The following is a 17572-nucleotide window of genomic DNA, read 5'->3' as shown; positions in this document are numbered from 1 at the left end:
TTTGTTCCCTGAGCTATTTAGAATCTTCTAGAGGAAGTTATTTTCTATGTCCAGAGTTGAGGTGTTTGTGACAAATGTGGTTTTCACTTATACTTGAGACTCAGAGAAGTGAAAAATGAAGCAATTTTATTCACAACACTGAAAAGCTAGGTATCAGCTTAGGATGGCAGGCACCCCTTTGAGAAAAGAACATAAATTACCTGAGTACCTGACTCTTCCTTCCCTTTCATGATAATCAGGAAGATATATTCTTATATGTCATCTAGATCTTAAGTTTTCTCAACAAAACCCATGTGTGGGTACATCTCTACATTTTATGTTGGTCATTTTTAAACTTAGCCTAGACATGATCTTGTGCTAGTAATTCTATACTCTTTTACTTTTGTGTGGAACAGTAATACCAGCAGATGCTGATTGGGGTCTAGTGTTTTGTGTTTATTTGTAGCTGGACCTAAGCTGTACTTGAATCATTGGGTGTTATTTCTAACAGTCTTTCCCCTGTTTTCTTCTATAGATTTCAAGTTTAGCACCTTCCATTAAGGTCTTATTCAACCCATTGTTTTTTTTTTTTGCATTTTTATGGGATATTTTATGTATTTACATTTCAAATGTTATCCCCTTTCCTGGTTTCCCTCTTCTCCCCTCCCCAGCTTCTATGAAGATGCTCCCACTCCCACCCACCCACCTCACCACCCTGTCATTCCTCAACACTGGGAAAATGAGCCTTCACAGGACCAAGGGCTTCCCCTCCTACTGATGTCAGACAATGCCATCTTCTGCTACATATGGGGCTGGAGTCATAAGTCCTCCATGTGTACTCTGTGGTTGGTGGTTTAGTCCCCAGGAACTCTAGTGAAGTCTGGTTGGTAGATATTGTTGTTCTTCCTATTGGTTGCAAACCCCTTCAGCTCCTTCAATCCTTTCTCTAACTCCTCCATTGGAGTCCCCGTGGTCAGACTGATGGTTAGCTGCAAGCATCCTCATCTGTATCAGTAAGGCTCTGGCAGAGCCTCTCAGGAGACAGCAATATCAGGCTCCTGTTTGCAAGCACTTGTTGGCATCAGCAATTAGTGATTAGGTTTGGTGGCTGCATATGGGATGGATCCCCAGGTGGAGCAGTCTCTAGATGGCCTTTCCTTCAGTTTCTGCTCCACTCTTTGCCCCTGCATTTCCTCTCATGAGTATTTTGTTCCTCCTCCTAAGGATGACTGAAGCATCCACATTTTGGTCTTCCTTCTTCTTGACCTGCATATGATCTGTGGATTGTATCTTAGGTTTTCCAAGATTTTGGGCTAATATCCACTTATCAGTGAGTACATACCATATGTGTTCTTTTAAGACTGGGTGACCTCACTCAGGATGATATTTTCTAGTTCTATTCGTTTGCCTAAGAATTTCCTGAAGTTGCTGTTTTTATACCTGAGTAGTAGTACATTGTGTAATATGTACCACATTTTTCTGTATCCATTCCTCAGTTGAAGGATGTCTGGGTTCTTTCCAGCTTCTGGTTATTATAAATAAGTCTGCTTTGAACATAGTGGAGCATGTGTCTTTGTTATATGTTGGAGCATCTTTTGGGTGTATGCCCAGGAGTGGTATAGCTGGGTCCTCAGGTAGAATGTCCAATTTTCTGAGGAACCTTGAGACTGATTTCCAGAGTGGTTGTACACTCGGCAATCCCATCAACAATGGAGGAGTGTTTCTCTTCCTCCACATTCTCGCCTGCATCTGCTGTCACCTGAGTCTTTGATCTTAATCATTCTGACTGAGGTGGAATCTCAGGATTGTTTTGATTTGCATTTCCCTGATGGATAAGGATGCTGAGCATTTCTTTAGGTACTTTGAAGTCATTGGATAATCCTCTGATGAGAATTCTTTATTTAGTTCTGTACCCCATTTTTAATAGGGTTTTTTTGGTTCTTTGGAGTCTAACCTCTTGAGTTCTTTGTATATATCAGATATTAGCCCTCTTTTAGATGTAGGATTGGTAAAGTTCTTTTCCCAATCTTTTGGTTGCCATTTTATCCTATTGACAGTGTTCTTTGCCTTACAGAAGCTTTGCAATTTTATGAGGTCCCATTTGTCAATTGATGATCCTAGAGTATAAGCCACTGGTGTTCTGTTCAGGAAATTTCCCCTTCTGCCTATGTGTTCAAGGCTCTTCCCCACTTTCTCTTCAATTAGTTCCAGTGTATCTGGTTTTATATGGAGGTCCTTGATCCACTTGGACTTGAGCTTTGTACAGGAGATAAGAATGGATCAATTTGCATTTTTCTACATTCAACCCACTTTAGATGAATTCTTTTGTAGAAGATGAAAAATGAGACTGTAATTTCAGGCTTCTATGTAGAGTACCTACTTTCACCAGGGCTACTTAATAAGTAGATTGTCTATTCGCTTTTATTAAGAACCATGGTTGTGCTGAATGAATTTATTTCTAGATCCTCTATTTTATTTCTTTGTTCTACATGTCTAATCGATGTGCTGGTACCACAGTGGGGATTTTTGTTCCTGTATTTGTCTAGAGTTTGGTTTAATATTAAGTGTTATAATTCTTTCAAATTGCTCTTATTGCTTAGGCTACTTTGCTGTTTAATGCCTTTTGTGCTTCCATATAAATTTAATGACTTTTTTTTGCTTCTCTGAAGAATGTATCTGGAATTTTTATGGGCATTTGATTAAATTCGTGCATCGTTTTATAAACATTTATTTTGCATTTATTTTAAATGTTATGTGAATAAGTGTTTTGCCTGAATATTTTTATGTGCACTTTTTGCATTCCTGGCGCCCATGAGGCCAGAAGATGACATTGGATCTCCTGGAACTGGAGTTCCATTATACCCAGGTCCTCTGAAAAAGCTGTCAGTGATTTTAACTACCTAGCCATTTCTTCAGTTCCTTAGATTACTTTTAGCAATGTAGCCATTTAAACAAGATTTATTCTGCTTATCTACAAACAAAGAAAGTCTTTCCACCTTCAACTGTCTTCTCTAATTTCTTTCTTGACTGGTTTTATAGTTTTCACTACACTTTGATCTATAATTAATATTTTGATCATCTACATATTGTTCAACAATTTCTATGAAAATTTTGTTTCACTACTTTATGATTCTTGCATCTACAGTACTTGTAATGAATCCAGAGCCATATGTAAGTGTTGTACCAGGAAGCCAAACTCACAGCCCTCTCCTTATCTTTAATTTTTGAGGCAGGGTCTCAATAGATTGTCCAGAATTACTAAGAACCCACTCTTTCCTATGGTGGATTTAAATTTGTAATACTCCAGCCTGAGCCTCCTAATTAACTAAGATTATGGACAACAGTCCTAGCTGAGACTTTTGTTATTTAATGTTCATGAATCCTCACAGACTCTATAATATTATTTATCAAAATTGTAGCACTCTCACTTAAGAAAGAAAATGGTAAACTACTACAGTAGTTCAGATCGAAATTGTAGCTAGCATATACTGGATTCCTGAGAATTGTACCTTTTCTCTATAATTGTGTTTCTTTGTGAACTCAGATTTTAGCAGACAATTCATAAACTTGATACTGTGTTTTCATATAGTTCTTACTTTTTTCTGTTTTCTTTCTGTTTATTTTCGAGATTGTATTTTAATTACATTTCACCCTGCCCTTTCTTTCCTTCAAACTCTCTTATACTCTTCTCTGCTCTTCTGCAAATTTATGTCTTCTTTTGTCATTAATTGTTATTACATTCATATATGTATTGTATGTACATATATATTTCTAAGTATAACTTTTTCTGTCCATACAATAGTACTTGTATATATCTTTTCAGAGCTGATTGTTTGGAATTGGACAGTCAATTGATGTCCCTAAAGAGGACCACCTCTCTCACTCCCAGCTTAACACACTTTTCTGTAGTTCTTTGTGTAGGGTTGAGACCATGTGGGCTGTTCCCTTACCAGTTTGGTCTGTTCCTTGAGTTGATTCTTGTTCAGCTCACATGTGGGTAGTCATGTTGGTAAGACTTTTTGTGTAGAGCTTCTGGTGTTGTAGACATATTATCACAGCAAATGAACTTACCCTCTGGATCTTAGAATCTTTCTTCCCTCTCTTCTATAATGTTCCTTAGGTTATATGTGTGGGAGTCTTTTATAGATGTAATGTTTGGGATTGTGTCCCACAACTCTGCTTTTTGATTGGTTATAGTTTCTGTAATTTTTTCCAAGTGTTACAAAGAGAACTTTCCTTGATGAGGACTAAAGACTATACTTACCTGTAGATATAAGGACAAATATTTATAGATTGTTGTTAGGAATTATGCTGGTTTAATACATTAGTAGTTGGAGACTCTGTGCAAGCAAACATGACCTCACTAGCCCTAAAGTAGTTATGTAGGTTTGTGTGCCAGGCATGGTATACTTCTTGTTGAGGGATCTTAAGTCCAATAAGAGAGCTGCTGGTTAGTGCCAAGATACATATGCCAGTATTTTTTATAAATGCAATGAAGCATTTTATATCTCATTAAAATTTATATTTATTTTATGTATTCACATATGTGTGTGTGTGTGTGTGTGCGTGTGTGGTGTGTGTGTGAATGTGCACATGCCACAGCAAGCATGCAGAGAGAGAAAGACAATTAACAGAGCTGGGTGTCTTCTTCCACCATGTGTGTTTCAGAAATCAAAGTAGAGTCCTCCATTTGTCAGTAAGTTCCTTTACCTACTGAGCTATTTTGCTGTAGTTACTCTTTTGCATTTTAAATTAGTTTATAATTCTATAAATTTAGACAAATCTTAAGACTTGTAGAATTTGACTCCTAGCTTTGGAACAAGGACTAACAGTGGACACCAGAAACTGAGAACATATCCTGCCTGTGTAAAGTACAAAGGGTAAGAAAGTGTCCTAAGTAGTAGAATATTAAAATTATCAGTTAAAATACTATTTTTAATCAGCCAATAAGTTAACCAATCAAACTTTACAACACTTTGCACATATGGTTTTTACATAACTTTCTTTATTCTAATAAGCCATGACATATTACATTTTTCATTGACATGGATAAAATAATGGTTCTTGATATCAACTAATAATTGCAGCTTTTTGAACATATAAAGAAGAAACATTGGTGCTTGTGAGAACAAAAAAAAACCACATTCCTTTGATGTAAACATTGAACAGTTTCCACACAACCGAACTCCTGGAAATTAAAAACAAAGCAATTCTTAGAATATTTTATCTAATTACTTGGAAAAAAACAGTTTGTAAACCCAATAAACTTAATAGTTTGTTATCCCAACTCACTTCATTTCCAACTGAACTCTCTTTATTTTCTGTTGGTGCTTTTCAATTATTACTACCTCCAAGAAGAACACTGTATGAGCTTATTTGTGACGAAGGTTCCAAAGTATCAGATACCACACAATTTCTATGCAATGGCTTTTTAAGGAACACAGAAGATCAGTTTATCAGGACAAATTTTAGCTTGTTTGTCATGGCACAAATGTCTGGAAAAGCTTCAGATTTTTGTAGAAGCTGTGAACACTGTGATAGCTCGGGCTGGAGCAAAGTATTTGCAGAAGGAACTAAACTCATAGTAGTTCCTGCTGGTAAGTAACATTTTTCTGCTTTATTCCAGTGATAAAAAGTACATATATGGTTGTAGAAAAATAGAAATCTACTATTATCTACTGTATCTGACTACACTATTCTTAGTCATTTTTCAGGATATATTTCTAGATATGACAACAAAAACTACTTTGTAAATAGTTTTCCCTCCAGAAAACATTGAAGCTCTGCATTTAGAATGCAAAGAGGAACTGGGAGTTATTTTGAGGATCATGTGCATTGATTATTGGGGTAAATCTTTGCTTCAAGATACTGCTGTAAAAGTTATTTTAAGTGTGAGTCCTCAAAAATTGAGTTTTGATGATGACACATATGTATTTTGAAATATAACGTAGTGCTACATTCTCCAAAATGAAATCCGTATTATTAGTTTTGATCATAATTCACAGCAAATTACAGTAGAACATGAATAAATCCATGTTTTATTTGTTTAACTTCATATTGGGTAGATTGTGATTAGTCACAATTTGTGTCACTCTGAGTCTTGAAATATTATCTGGAAGTTTTTCAGTTAGAATTTGTAGTTTTTCCAAACTACTTCTGTCCAGTGTCCACAAAAAAAGACTATTCATGAATTTACATCTTCATTTGACTATTATTACATTTGATTTCTTTAATTTGACTTTTTATAATGACACCTTCATTGTCTAAATATTAGTAACTACTAGATTAGTAATACCTAGATACATGGTTACTGCTTTTATTTCTTTATGAAAAGGAAATTTCAATTAACTCTAAATTATATTCTAGACTAAGGACTAATCTATAAATGACAACTGTTTAAGGGAATAAATATATTAACTTCTGGAAAATCCTGGAGAAAGTAAAATAAGACTTATCAACCTAAATGAACATGACCCAAGTTTCAAGGCAGAGTATGTTCAGTCCTTAGACTCATGATTACACTTAGACTTTGTTTGAGTTTTGTCTCCACTTAATATTGACAGAGTCAATTTTAGGTAATCATATAAATAGTAACAAAATATTGTTTGCTTTTTACATGTTCACAAGATAAATTTCAGATACTGTGGATTATATGCTAGTTCATCTAAGCGCTTGATGCTGGCACAAAGTTTATATTTACAGGAACTTTTCTTTGTATTCTGCAGAGTAAAGCAGGGAGAGAGATGGGAGGGCAGGTGTTGCAAGCTCCAGTCTCAGAATCTTTGAAATTATTCCTGGTTTAACCGTGATGTCCAGAGAGGTCAGGCTACTGTATGCAGCTAAGGAGTCTGTGCTCTTTCTATTTTGGTATGGGAGACATAAGCAAGGAGTGGAGAGTAACTGAAGAGGCTTCAGCGCTAGAAGCACCAAGTTTTATGTTCAGAAGTTAAACTAAAACGTAGCTCAGCACCTGCATAATGAAGCTCGGCAATTTTCGAATGTGAAAACTTTTCCCTTGTAAAGTTAGAGAAGTACCTGTGGAGGTGACTTCAGGTTTGAATTTTCAGTCAGTCTAAAGTCATGCACTGCAGGACCCACAGGTTTCACTAAGGGTGGGCAGAATACTGAGGCAGGGAAAGCTCTAGAGGTCACAGGCCTGCAACATTGGAATATGGAATGGTAAATGGCAAAAAGATCTTGTCTGAAACAATGTGTAATTGAGGACAGGAGCGAGGCTGTCCTCTGACTGCCTCAGGGGCATGTAAGGTGTGTGTTCCTGAATCCCCACACAAGAACTTTGCAGACTCCCTTATACATATACCATATTCACAGAGAGCAAAAGAAAATTGAAGAAAAGATTTCAAAGCATATATTCTTTGGAAGGAAAGTAGGTTTTGAGTGGACGTTATTTCTAACATTTATTTGGAGAAATGCAAAGAAGTGGCCATAAAGTGAGCCCACCTACACTAGCACTAAATCATAACATTTGACTTCACATGTACATCAGGACTCAGCCTATGAGGTCAGGCAGACAGCAGTGTCCTGAAATGTCTTTGAGAACCAGCCTTGTGATACTTCTTCACTCAGTTTTCAAGAAAGAGCCAAGCCACCAGGTGAAGAATAGTTCGGTGTGAGCTGACTGAAGCCAAGTACCAGAACTTTCGATAAAAGATGCAATCTCATGTGTTACAGTGCCGATTGGGAGCATAGCCACTGTTTTGGACAGCAGAGACGCAGTGTTCATGCACTGCTATGCACTCTAGACGACTGTATCTCCTTTTGCTATCCTGAGAGCATCAGGCTTCGTGTGATGGTAGATTTGGGAACCCCGGTATACTATTGCAAAGTAGACTGTAGCTTGGTAGGTAAAGAAACACCATTTCTCTCCTTATTTGACCTAGATTTAATTACAATCCACAACCTCCAATTCTATGATTAATAGCAAAGCTTTTACCCATAAATAACAATGTTTTATTCAAGCACAAGTCATAGAAAATAAATTGCTATTATTAGCAGTCATGTTGACAACAGTAATAACCTCTACATTTTTATTCCTCTTAATTAATTTTCTCATCTTGTTTCATTTTTATTTCATTGATGTACTGAGGTTGAATTGGTTTACAATAAAATAAATGTTTTGTAAAAAATAAAGCAGCTAAAACTTAGAAGTTTTTCGGCTTACTCATTGCTGAACTTATTATGAATCAGTTAGGTCAGGATCAAGTTTCTATTCTTGTAAGAATTCCAGACAATCATGTCTCTGGAATGTGAAGAATCAGGGACATTAACTAATATATTAGTTTTGATATAATTTGAATCGCTGTGGTCTTCCTTCATCTTCGGTGTAGGAATGGAATGGGCCATCATGGGTGGTTACTGAACGGATGTATTTTAAAGATAGTTGGGGGAAGGCAAAGTTGGCTATGGTGAGGTGAGGGTGATAATGTTTAGAAAGAAGGGGGATGTGAGAAGGACTTTCTGAAACACTTTCCAGAGATTGCAATCAGAAATGCTGTAAGAGCACTGTGCAAACATCCTAGCAATGTTTGCAGACATCTGGACTTTCTTTAAACATTCATGTCATGTATGGAAGGTCGTATTAAATCATTTGACATTGATGTGGGATTTATTACTATAGTCAAGAAGTTGATAGACTCAATAGACAGGCACCTTCCCTTTTCTCCTTTTCAAGTGCACTCTGAACAAGTCAGTGCTTTGAACTCAGATGTGGAACTCTGGCTTCTCCACTCACTCCCAGAGGACATGGGAAACTTTGTGCTCAGTGCCTAGTAAGTAAGACAGATGAGGACATGAGAACAGCACGATCATGTGAAAACCAAAGGTGATGTTGTGAATAAAGCAATGGGCACGTTGTCCAAAGCACAGCAGACACATGGCGGGATAATTCCATTACATAATTGACTGTATACAGTTACAAAGAAGAAATAAAAGCTACTTAGTGACATCTATTTCCCTGAGCTATACAAATGCAGAGCTCATTGTAGAGTCAGCTAAATTAACAGTGGATTGCACTAAATGGCATAGCCAGAGAACAAAGTAACAGGGTGACAGGGAAGCATGTTAGAAATGATATGAGAGCTTTCTCTATACATTGACCATAAAAGCAACTTGGTCTCCTTACCCTCCCATCTATCCACCCAGCATGAATCATGATTCACTATGAGAAAATAAAGGTATGTAAAGAAATAAATTGTTCTTAACCATTTGTGTTTATGTAATATTAGTTTTTGCATATATCCATTAAGGAATTTTATTTAGCGATTAAAAGAAAACACATGTGCCACATTTTCTCTATCATAATGTACTTCTTAGTGTGGCGTATTCATGGAGGCTGTTGCACCTGTTCCTGAGCCCCAAAATACCACCACGGGGCTCATTCTTATGCAATCATAGTAGGTTCTTTTTGTTCAAGCTCAAGCTTGATGCAGCAGGACACAAACATGAAGCCCCAAGCCTAGTTTCAGACAAGCATTTATGGAGGTGAGCAAACAAGCCAGAAAGTTTCTGGCCTGGCACATGTCTGATTAGGGGGTTATTATGAAATTTTGTTGCCCTTTAAAATAATTGGCTGGTGTTGGGAACCAAACCATAAACTTAACTTTTGCTTTCCTCCTTATTGGTGGTTGTTAGAAAGTGAAGTACTAAGAGCAGGATTGTAGAGACTAACCTGGAAACTAGTGCTAGTCACGGGCCTGTTGGTTAACTCCAGTTCATTCTTGGCTCGGGTTCTCAAAGATGGAGTCTGTGAACCTCTGGTCCCTCAGAGGCCACAACTGGAAATGAACCATGGGCGGTGGCGCATTAAGGCAGGGAGCTCAGTGCAACATAGATGAAAATACAGAAGTGGGGCACTGGGGCAGATCGTGGATGGGAACAAAACAGAAGAGAAGGTTGAAAACAATGGATAAAAAGAATCCATAGGGAACCACCATCTTACAACCCAGAAATGAAAAATGAAAGTGAGCAAGGGGATAAAGGAGAGAAGAAGGAAAGATGTGGGTTACTTAAAACTAAGATATATGAGAAAGCCATATGGAAATCACAATTTTGAAGGAAAGATAAATTTAAAACACAGCTTAGAATGAAAAATAATTTTAAACAGTAGTACCCTTCATGGGTAGAATGCTGTTTTCAGAAGACGTGTTTTGTTGGACATGTAATATTATTTTGAGTGACTGGATTTAGTGGTGTGTGTCTGATTTAATCTGTAATTTTAGCACTTTATGCAGAAGAACGAGTAGCTCAGGCAGTCCACAGGTATATCACAAGTTTAATTCTCACCTGAACTCCATGAGACTCTATCTCAATGACAGTACCTGCTATCATTTTTATCTTTATTAACTTTCTATTTTCCCATACAGACAAAAGCTTTAATGCAGACATTTCCCCCAAGCCCACCATTTTTCTTCCTTCTTCTGCTGAAACAAATCTCCACAAGACTGGGACATACCTTTGCCTCCTTGAAAAGTTCTTCCCCGATGTCATAAGGGTGTATTGGAAAGAAAAGGACAGCAATACGATCCTGGACTCCCAGGAAGGGGAGACGCTGAAGACTAATGATACATACATGAAGTTTAGCTGGCTTACTGTGCCTGAAGGGTCAATGGGTAAAGAGCACAGATGTATTGTCAAACACGAGAACAACAAAGGAGGAGCAGACCAAGAGATTTTCTTTCCTTCAATAAAGAAAGGTATGTGCATATATACTCTGAAATATAGTTTTCTAGAAAATGTGTTTGAAAATACCCAATCCTTTTCTATAATGTAGCAATAAAATTAATGTGACATTTAATGGGGTCATTGCATTTATTTTACTGTGATACTAAGCTGGCAGAGTGTTTGGGAGAAAAGTTAAGATTTTTTGCTAAAACTTTCTAGGCTGTAGTGTCATTATCCAAAATATCCACATCTAATGATACACACCCCCATCTCTCTCTCTCTCTGGAATTGTTAATTGAATTAAAAATAAATGATGCATTAAAACAACACGCAACTGAGTGCATGATAAATGCGAACCTTGAGGTTCCACCTTGGATGCCATAATTAGGAATGCTCAGCCACGCAAGCAAAGCCGTTTAGTCTCACTGTGTACAAAGTTCAACCTCCAGAACCTGATGCCATAGAAGTGGATGCCTTAGCTAACCAAATATTCAGATGAGAGACTCAAAGCCTGTTACAAAATGCAGTGGACCTAGCAACCTTGACACTTTCAGAATTGTATTGCTATGTATATCACTGTCAGAGAGAACATTTATTAAAGATGGAGTGAGGATACTGGATGGATGCAAGCATGGTGATGTCTTCATGATTAATGCATCTCTTGCCATCTCTGCATTTTGGAAAGCCCTTTCTGTGATAGCACAGGTAGGGCTGTGTGGGGTAGACCAGGATTAGTCAGTGTCCCAACATGGAGGGGGTTGTACAGTGAACAATGCATACTCTGTCAAAATTACTCAGAATAACTCAGATGCAAGATCCCACGGAATTCCCTTAGTTCAGTGCGGTACACAGATGCACAACCAGGCAGAGGGCCTGATAGACTTGTAATTCGCTGTATGCCACAACTGCTCGTAATGAACAATAGTCCCGAGGCTCCAGGAGCTTGAACCTGCGAGCAATAAACAGATATGAAATGTGTGAGCTTCTCGCTGTTCACTGTCTGCATTTCTCCTCTGAAATCCCAGTTTCTTCAATGGTCAGTGAACTCTGAATAGTTGCTTTGGGAGGATCCTTGTTTTGGAAAGATGTGGCTGCTCTTCTATGAAGATTGTTTTAGACACTCTATTATATCTTTTAGGGTAAAAATGGAAAAAGAACTCTTTTGAATTTCTACTTCTCTGTATACAGAAATATAGCATGTGAATGACATAACTGAGTTACATATAATGATACTAATTTCTATAACTAAATATCTAATTTTTAACTATGAGGCTCATGTTTTAATACACTTCTGTCTATGTGAAGACACATAAGTATTCATTTATATGTAGGTATATGCATATTCACAAGCACACAGAGAACTGTCAAAGAATGTGCATGTTAATGAACGAATTCTTATTGCTATTTCTTGTAGTTGCTCTGAGTACCCAGCCTACAACTTGCTGGCAAGATAAAAACGGTAGGTTTTAGTATATGTTTGCTTTTGTGTCACATTACAGTGCGTTCTCTTCTGAGTATAACAGTACTGAGCTGCCATGAATTAATGTAAAAGTATCTGAATGTCTGCATGTTACAGAATAGACTGATATTTACAACTAGTGTGTCACTACACGGACATCACAGCAACATAGTGAACTGCCAATTCAAGCATAAGTGAATTAAAGACGGGTATAGCCTAACCTATATTAACAAAGAAATTCATTTACCCATGTGTCTCTTATTTTTAACCACCAAAGAAAGGATGATAAAAGCTAAGCTTAGGTTTTTAAAGTCATCTAGTTACTCACTCGCTTTGGGCACTGATGGGTTTAGACGAACTGTTTTCCAAGTTCAGTTTCCCTATACGTGGTTCTTTTGTGAATGGTGAGTTTCAGGTTTGGATGAGGAGAGTTGCTACTCACTGTAAGTCATCAGAGTTAGTACCTACTGCCCCCTCCTTGCTAACACGCTATGCCACTGAAAGGGCAGATGGAGCTAATTTAAAGAACTCTTTCAGATGTGCTGCAGCTCCAGTTCACGGGCACCTCTGCCTACTATACTTACCTGCTCCTGCTCCTCAAGAGCGTGCTCTACTTGGCCATCATCAGCTTCTTTCTGCTTAGAAGAACAGCTTCCTGTGGCAATAAGAAGAGATCCTAAGGAAATAAACGGTGGACCAGCAAGTCCATTGATTTTCATCCTTACTGTCATAAAGGTGACTTATGGGGGTCCAGCTGCCTTCTCTTGCTGGCTTTGACTTCTGTAAAGTCACATGCACAGCATTCTGTTATTGTGCAAACATTTTTCTCACATTTGTAAGCAATTTCAGCAACTTCTCTCTAACTGAGCTCACCTTCCTGATTCCATCCTCTCCAGCAGTCCCCTCCCCCAGAAGCCCAAAGTATCAAAGCTCTGGTACACATAGGCTGCAGGATTTACCCACGGCATTTGTTGCTCTTGAACCAGTCAACTCTCTGAAAGCCTCCGCTCTAGACAACCTGAAGAGCCTTCTTTATTGTTGGATTCTGTGCCTTGTATTTCATATTAGAGACAATAAATATTTTTTAAAAATCAGAAGTCTACTTTTGTCAGTCTTTATTTTCATTTAGTAATGTTGAAAGTTGTGGTATGAAACAACATGACAATTGTCATGGCATTTTGGTGACAGTTGGTAACAAGACTCTAAAAACACATTCCTAAACTTGGTTCAGACTCTGTGGTAATGACATTTTAGGACAGTGGGTATAGGAGGAGCTGTAGGCAATTAAAATCACTGTATCTGCTCTTAAAGGCTACCAGATTTTGCCCTGGGTTCGGTCCCCAGCTCCGAAAAAAAAGAACCAAAAAAAAAAAAAAAAAAAAGGCTACCAGATTTTGAGTTCATTTGGTTTTGCCATTTTTGAGGCAATGAACAAATGTCTAACTTGACTCATACTCTCTGGGCTCAGCTTTGTGCCTGTATTTCACGGTAGTATGATTTCTGATCCTCAGACTGTCTCCTGAATGCTACCGGAACTCTAGAAAGGAAAGGGCGATGGAGTGAAACCTCAGGTTCCAGACTCCCTGCAGCACAGCACAGCTTCCCTCTGTAAGATGAACAGTCAGTGTTCTGTCTCCTAGAACTGTGTATGCTTAGCGAGTTAGTAACAGCAAGTGCAAACAAGCCCTGGAGAGTCCCGTTATAGGCCCTTGACTATAGCTTAAAAAGAATAGATCACACACACACACACACACACACACACACACACACACACGTGACTTCCATTCTTCTCCATGGAAAGCATGGGAAAGCACTATAGTACTGTATCCTGTACTACACATCAAGCAACCCCTGATCCTCTAACAGTCCTCTGAGATAGATAACATTTATGGGCCACAGTTCACAGATTAGAGAGTTGATCTCACAACCGAGATTGTTTGTTTGAAGAAGCACTCATAATTGAAAGTCAGATTTCTCTGATCTCCACTGGGGAGAGGGGAGACAGAAGGACACAGGGTGTGTGCACATTGATGTACCCCATATTTTATCTTTTAGTGATAGTCAATCAAAAAACACACAAAATATTAAGACATCCATTGCTTCCTTAGGATAGTGATGATTTCCTTAAAGATTTATAAGTTCATCTGTTTATTACTCATGTTTACTCTATGCCACTGGCTTGTCATTCTTACTCCCCCATCCTTCGACTATCTATTGCAGAAAATAACTGTAATTGTGCCACTTGATGTAAGTGGTAGTCACACTACTTTCCATAGAACATTTGTTTTTGGTTTAAAACTGCTCTTCCAGAGAAAGCAATAATAAAGTAGGCTGTGAGCCGCAGACACAGTAGAATCCTTCATAGTAGTGTTGGGTAGATGTGAGTAGCATCCTGAGACTCAGGTTCCATCAATAGACTGAATCAGTTGAAGAAGATTATGGGAATCTGGGTAATTTATGATGAAAAAAGGCTGTTATGCAACCTCCTGGGTCCATGACTTTTATGTCAACACAACAGCAATATGCAGGTAACCACCACATAATTCGTTGGGAGAACACTGAACATGAAGCCACATTTCACAGAATTCTGGCTACTTCATTTGGCTTTTCTTAGATATATCAACTTCTCTTTTAGAATGACAAAATTTGTACATGTTACAAAATCCTGTGTAATGTCTGAGTCCATACATATATTGAGTATTCCTTAAATAGGGGTAAGCATTTCTCCCTAAAACATCCATTCATCATCTCTATGCCATGAGGCCATTCAAAATCTTTTCTACTGATTTTGAATGCACATCATATTATTAGTTAATATTTTAGTATGCATCTTTAGAATAATTCATAAATTAAGTGATTTCAGGTTTACATTCAAAGTTCCAAACAGAACACTTGATATCTGGATGAAATAATGGTGGAAATCATTGGTGTGGTATTTTCCAGGGTAGTGGGTAATGCATTATCTGAGGTACATAGCACAAATGAGCAGTGAGATGCACAGAATTTCTGTGTTCTGTACACGGAAGCTGTGGCAAGGGGTACTGTGAAATCTCCTGAAGCCCCAGGGGAATGTCAGGATCTGACCCTCAGCTGGTTTGTGTCAGCATCTCTGCTCTTATCTAGTATGGTGTAGGTTTGTAAAATGGAAACAGTCTATTCTTCAAGCAAACCTCCTTTTGCTATTGTGCTCAAGATGGATGAAGAAAATGACCTCTTTATTCACATTTTCAAACTTAAAATGTGGGGTTTTGCACAATCAATTCCAGTTTCTGTGAAGCGAAACAGAGTTCACTATGGAAAGCAACAATAATATCCAGGCTTAAGATGATGAAATATCTCCTCATCCCCACACAATCAAATGCACATGCTGGCGAGGATGTGAAAAAAGGGACACATGAACACTCCTCCATTGCTGACGAGACTGCAAACTTGTACAACTGCTCTGGAAATCAATCTGGCAGTTTCTCAGAAAGTTGGAAATAGTTCTACCTGAAGACCCAACTACTGGGTATATACCCTAAAGATGCTCCTCAATATCACAAGGACATCTTGCTCCACTATGTTTATCTATGCCTTATCTGTAACAGTCAGAAACTGGAAGCAACCCACATGTCCCTCAGTTGAATAATGGATACAGAGAATGTGATTCGTTTGCACAACGGAATACTATACACATATTAAAAACAAGGAAATCATTAATTTTGCAGGTATAGCACAAAGAGGGAGGGAGAGTGAGAGAGAAGAGAAAGGGAATGCAGAGGTAGAATCAGATATGGGGAGAGACAGGAGAAAGGCCCAGAAGGCCAGGAGAATGAATGGAAATCTCCAGCTGAGGGGTTGGGGGTGCGGAGTTGTCTCTAGAAGTGCCAGAGGCCTGGGTGGGCAGGCTCCCAGGAGTCAATGCGAGTGACCTTAGCCAAGATGCCTCGCAGTGAGGACATGGAACCCGAAGAGGCCACTTCTTGTAGGATCCTCAGGGGAGGGTAAAGACATCAATTTATCCACAAGGCTTTCAACCCAAAATTTATCCTGTCAAAAAGAAATACAGGGACAAAGATGAGCAGAGACTGGAGGAATAGCCAATCAAAACCTGGCCCAATTTGGTGGGCCCAACCCATCCCATGGACAAGCACCAATCCCTGACATTATTAATGATACTCCGTTATGTTTTCTGATGGGAATCTAGCATGGCTGTTCTTTGAGAGGCTCTACCTAGTAGCTGACAGATGCAGATACCCACAGGCAAACATTGGATGGAGCTTGGGAACCCCCATGGAAGAGTTTGGGGAAGAGCTGAAGGCACAAAAGGGGATAGGAACACCAAAGGAAGAATAACAAAGTCAACTAACCTTGACACCTGGGACTTCTCAGAGAATGAGCCACCAACCAAAGGGCATACAGGGGCTGGCACATATGTAGCAGATGTGCAGTTAGTCTCCATGTGAGTCTCCCCTAAAGCTATCTGCAGTATCCATTTCCCAACAGGGCTGCCTTGTCTGGACTTTGATGGAGTGGATGTGTCCTAGTCCTGAAGAGACTTGATGCACCGGGGTGGAGGGATACCCAGGGAGGTCCCACTTTTGCAGAGGAAGGAGGGATGGAGAGGCAGTCTGTGAGGAAAGACTGAGAGGGTATGCAGTATTTAGGTTGTAAATAAATACACAGATACATGCATACATCCTTACATAAAAATATGCACAGAAAAATTCTTAATAATAAAAAAATGAAGTTGAATTTAGATCTACTGCGTGTTGCTCCTGAACTGACCAGACCTCTCCTGCTCCCAGACTCGAAAGAGAGCTGTGACTAGGTCTGCACTAGGAGACAGCTTCCATGACTGGGAACTGACAATCAGAAGGAGCCTCCTGTGGCTGATATCATTGGTCAGTAGCACCAGGCCTGGTCTTTCATGATATCAAACCTCTTAGCACTCTCCTCCTGGAGTCCACCTGGGCAGCCCAGAGACCCAGTAGTAAATGCTGGGGGCAGAGAGATGGAAAGACTCTACTGTGGCTCAAAGCAGTTTTACTTTCTCAAGCTTCTTTTGGTTATCTGCTCTGTCTGTGTGGTTGCTTCCTGGAAAACGGTTTAAGTCAAACCTCCTCTGTTTGGGGCAGCACAAAATGTGGCTAAGGCGTTAGAAGACAACACAGGAGCAGTTAAACCACAGCCAGTTCTTTCTTGCTTTCAAAAGATCATGGCTATTAGAGAGAAAACCTCCTGTTGCGGAAGTGGTCCTGTGCTAATGGAGGCTGGGCTTGCCACGATTGCTGTTTACCATGCCTAGCTCCAGGGACTGGAATCTGATTCTCAGAACTGTGTAGACGCTAGACCCAAGAAAGGAGCAGAGAAGGAGAGATGTATCCCCAATATTATTTTAACATTCCATCAAAAGTCTTTTCTCTAGTACTTGTTATAAATGTATAAGTAGCTTTTTGCCTCACTTTCGAAGTG

The 17572-nt window shown here is 38.9% G+C and overlaps 1 gene segment (V, D, J or C); it reads left to right on the top strand.

Annotated features, from left to right (window-relative positions):
* The first annotated feature begins 5175 nt into the window (after positions 1–5175).
* LOC102554423 (T-cell receptor gamma chain C region C7.5-like) lies at positions 5176–13215 on the top strand. The segment is given in 4 exon segments: positions 5176–8768; positions 10362–10691; positions 12074–12118; positions 12656–13215. Coding segments are annotated over 4 exon segments (582 nt in total).
* Positions 13216–17572: the final 4357 nt, after the last annotated feature.

Source organism: Rattus norvegicus, chromosome 17, assembly GCF_036323735.1.
Source record: "Rattus norvegicus strain BN/NHsdMcwi chromosome 17, GRCr8, whole genome shotgun sequence".
NCBI classification, from domain to species: Eukaryota; Metazoa; Chordata; class Mammalia; order Rodentia; family Muridae; genus Rattus; species Rattus norvegicus.
The sequence above is the reverse complement of the archived record's forward strand: the minus strand, read 5'-3'. Positions and strand labels throughout refer to the sequence as shown.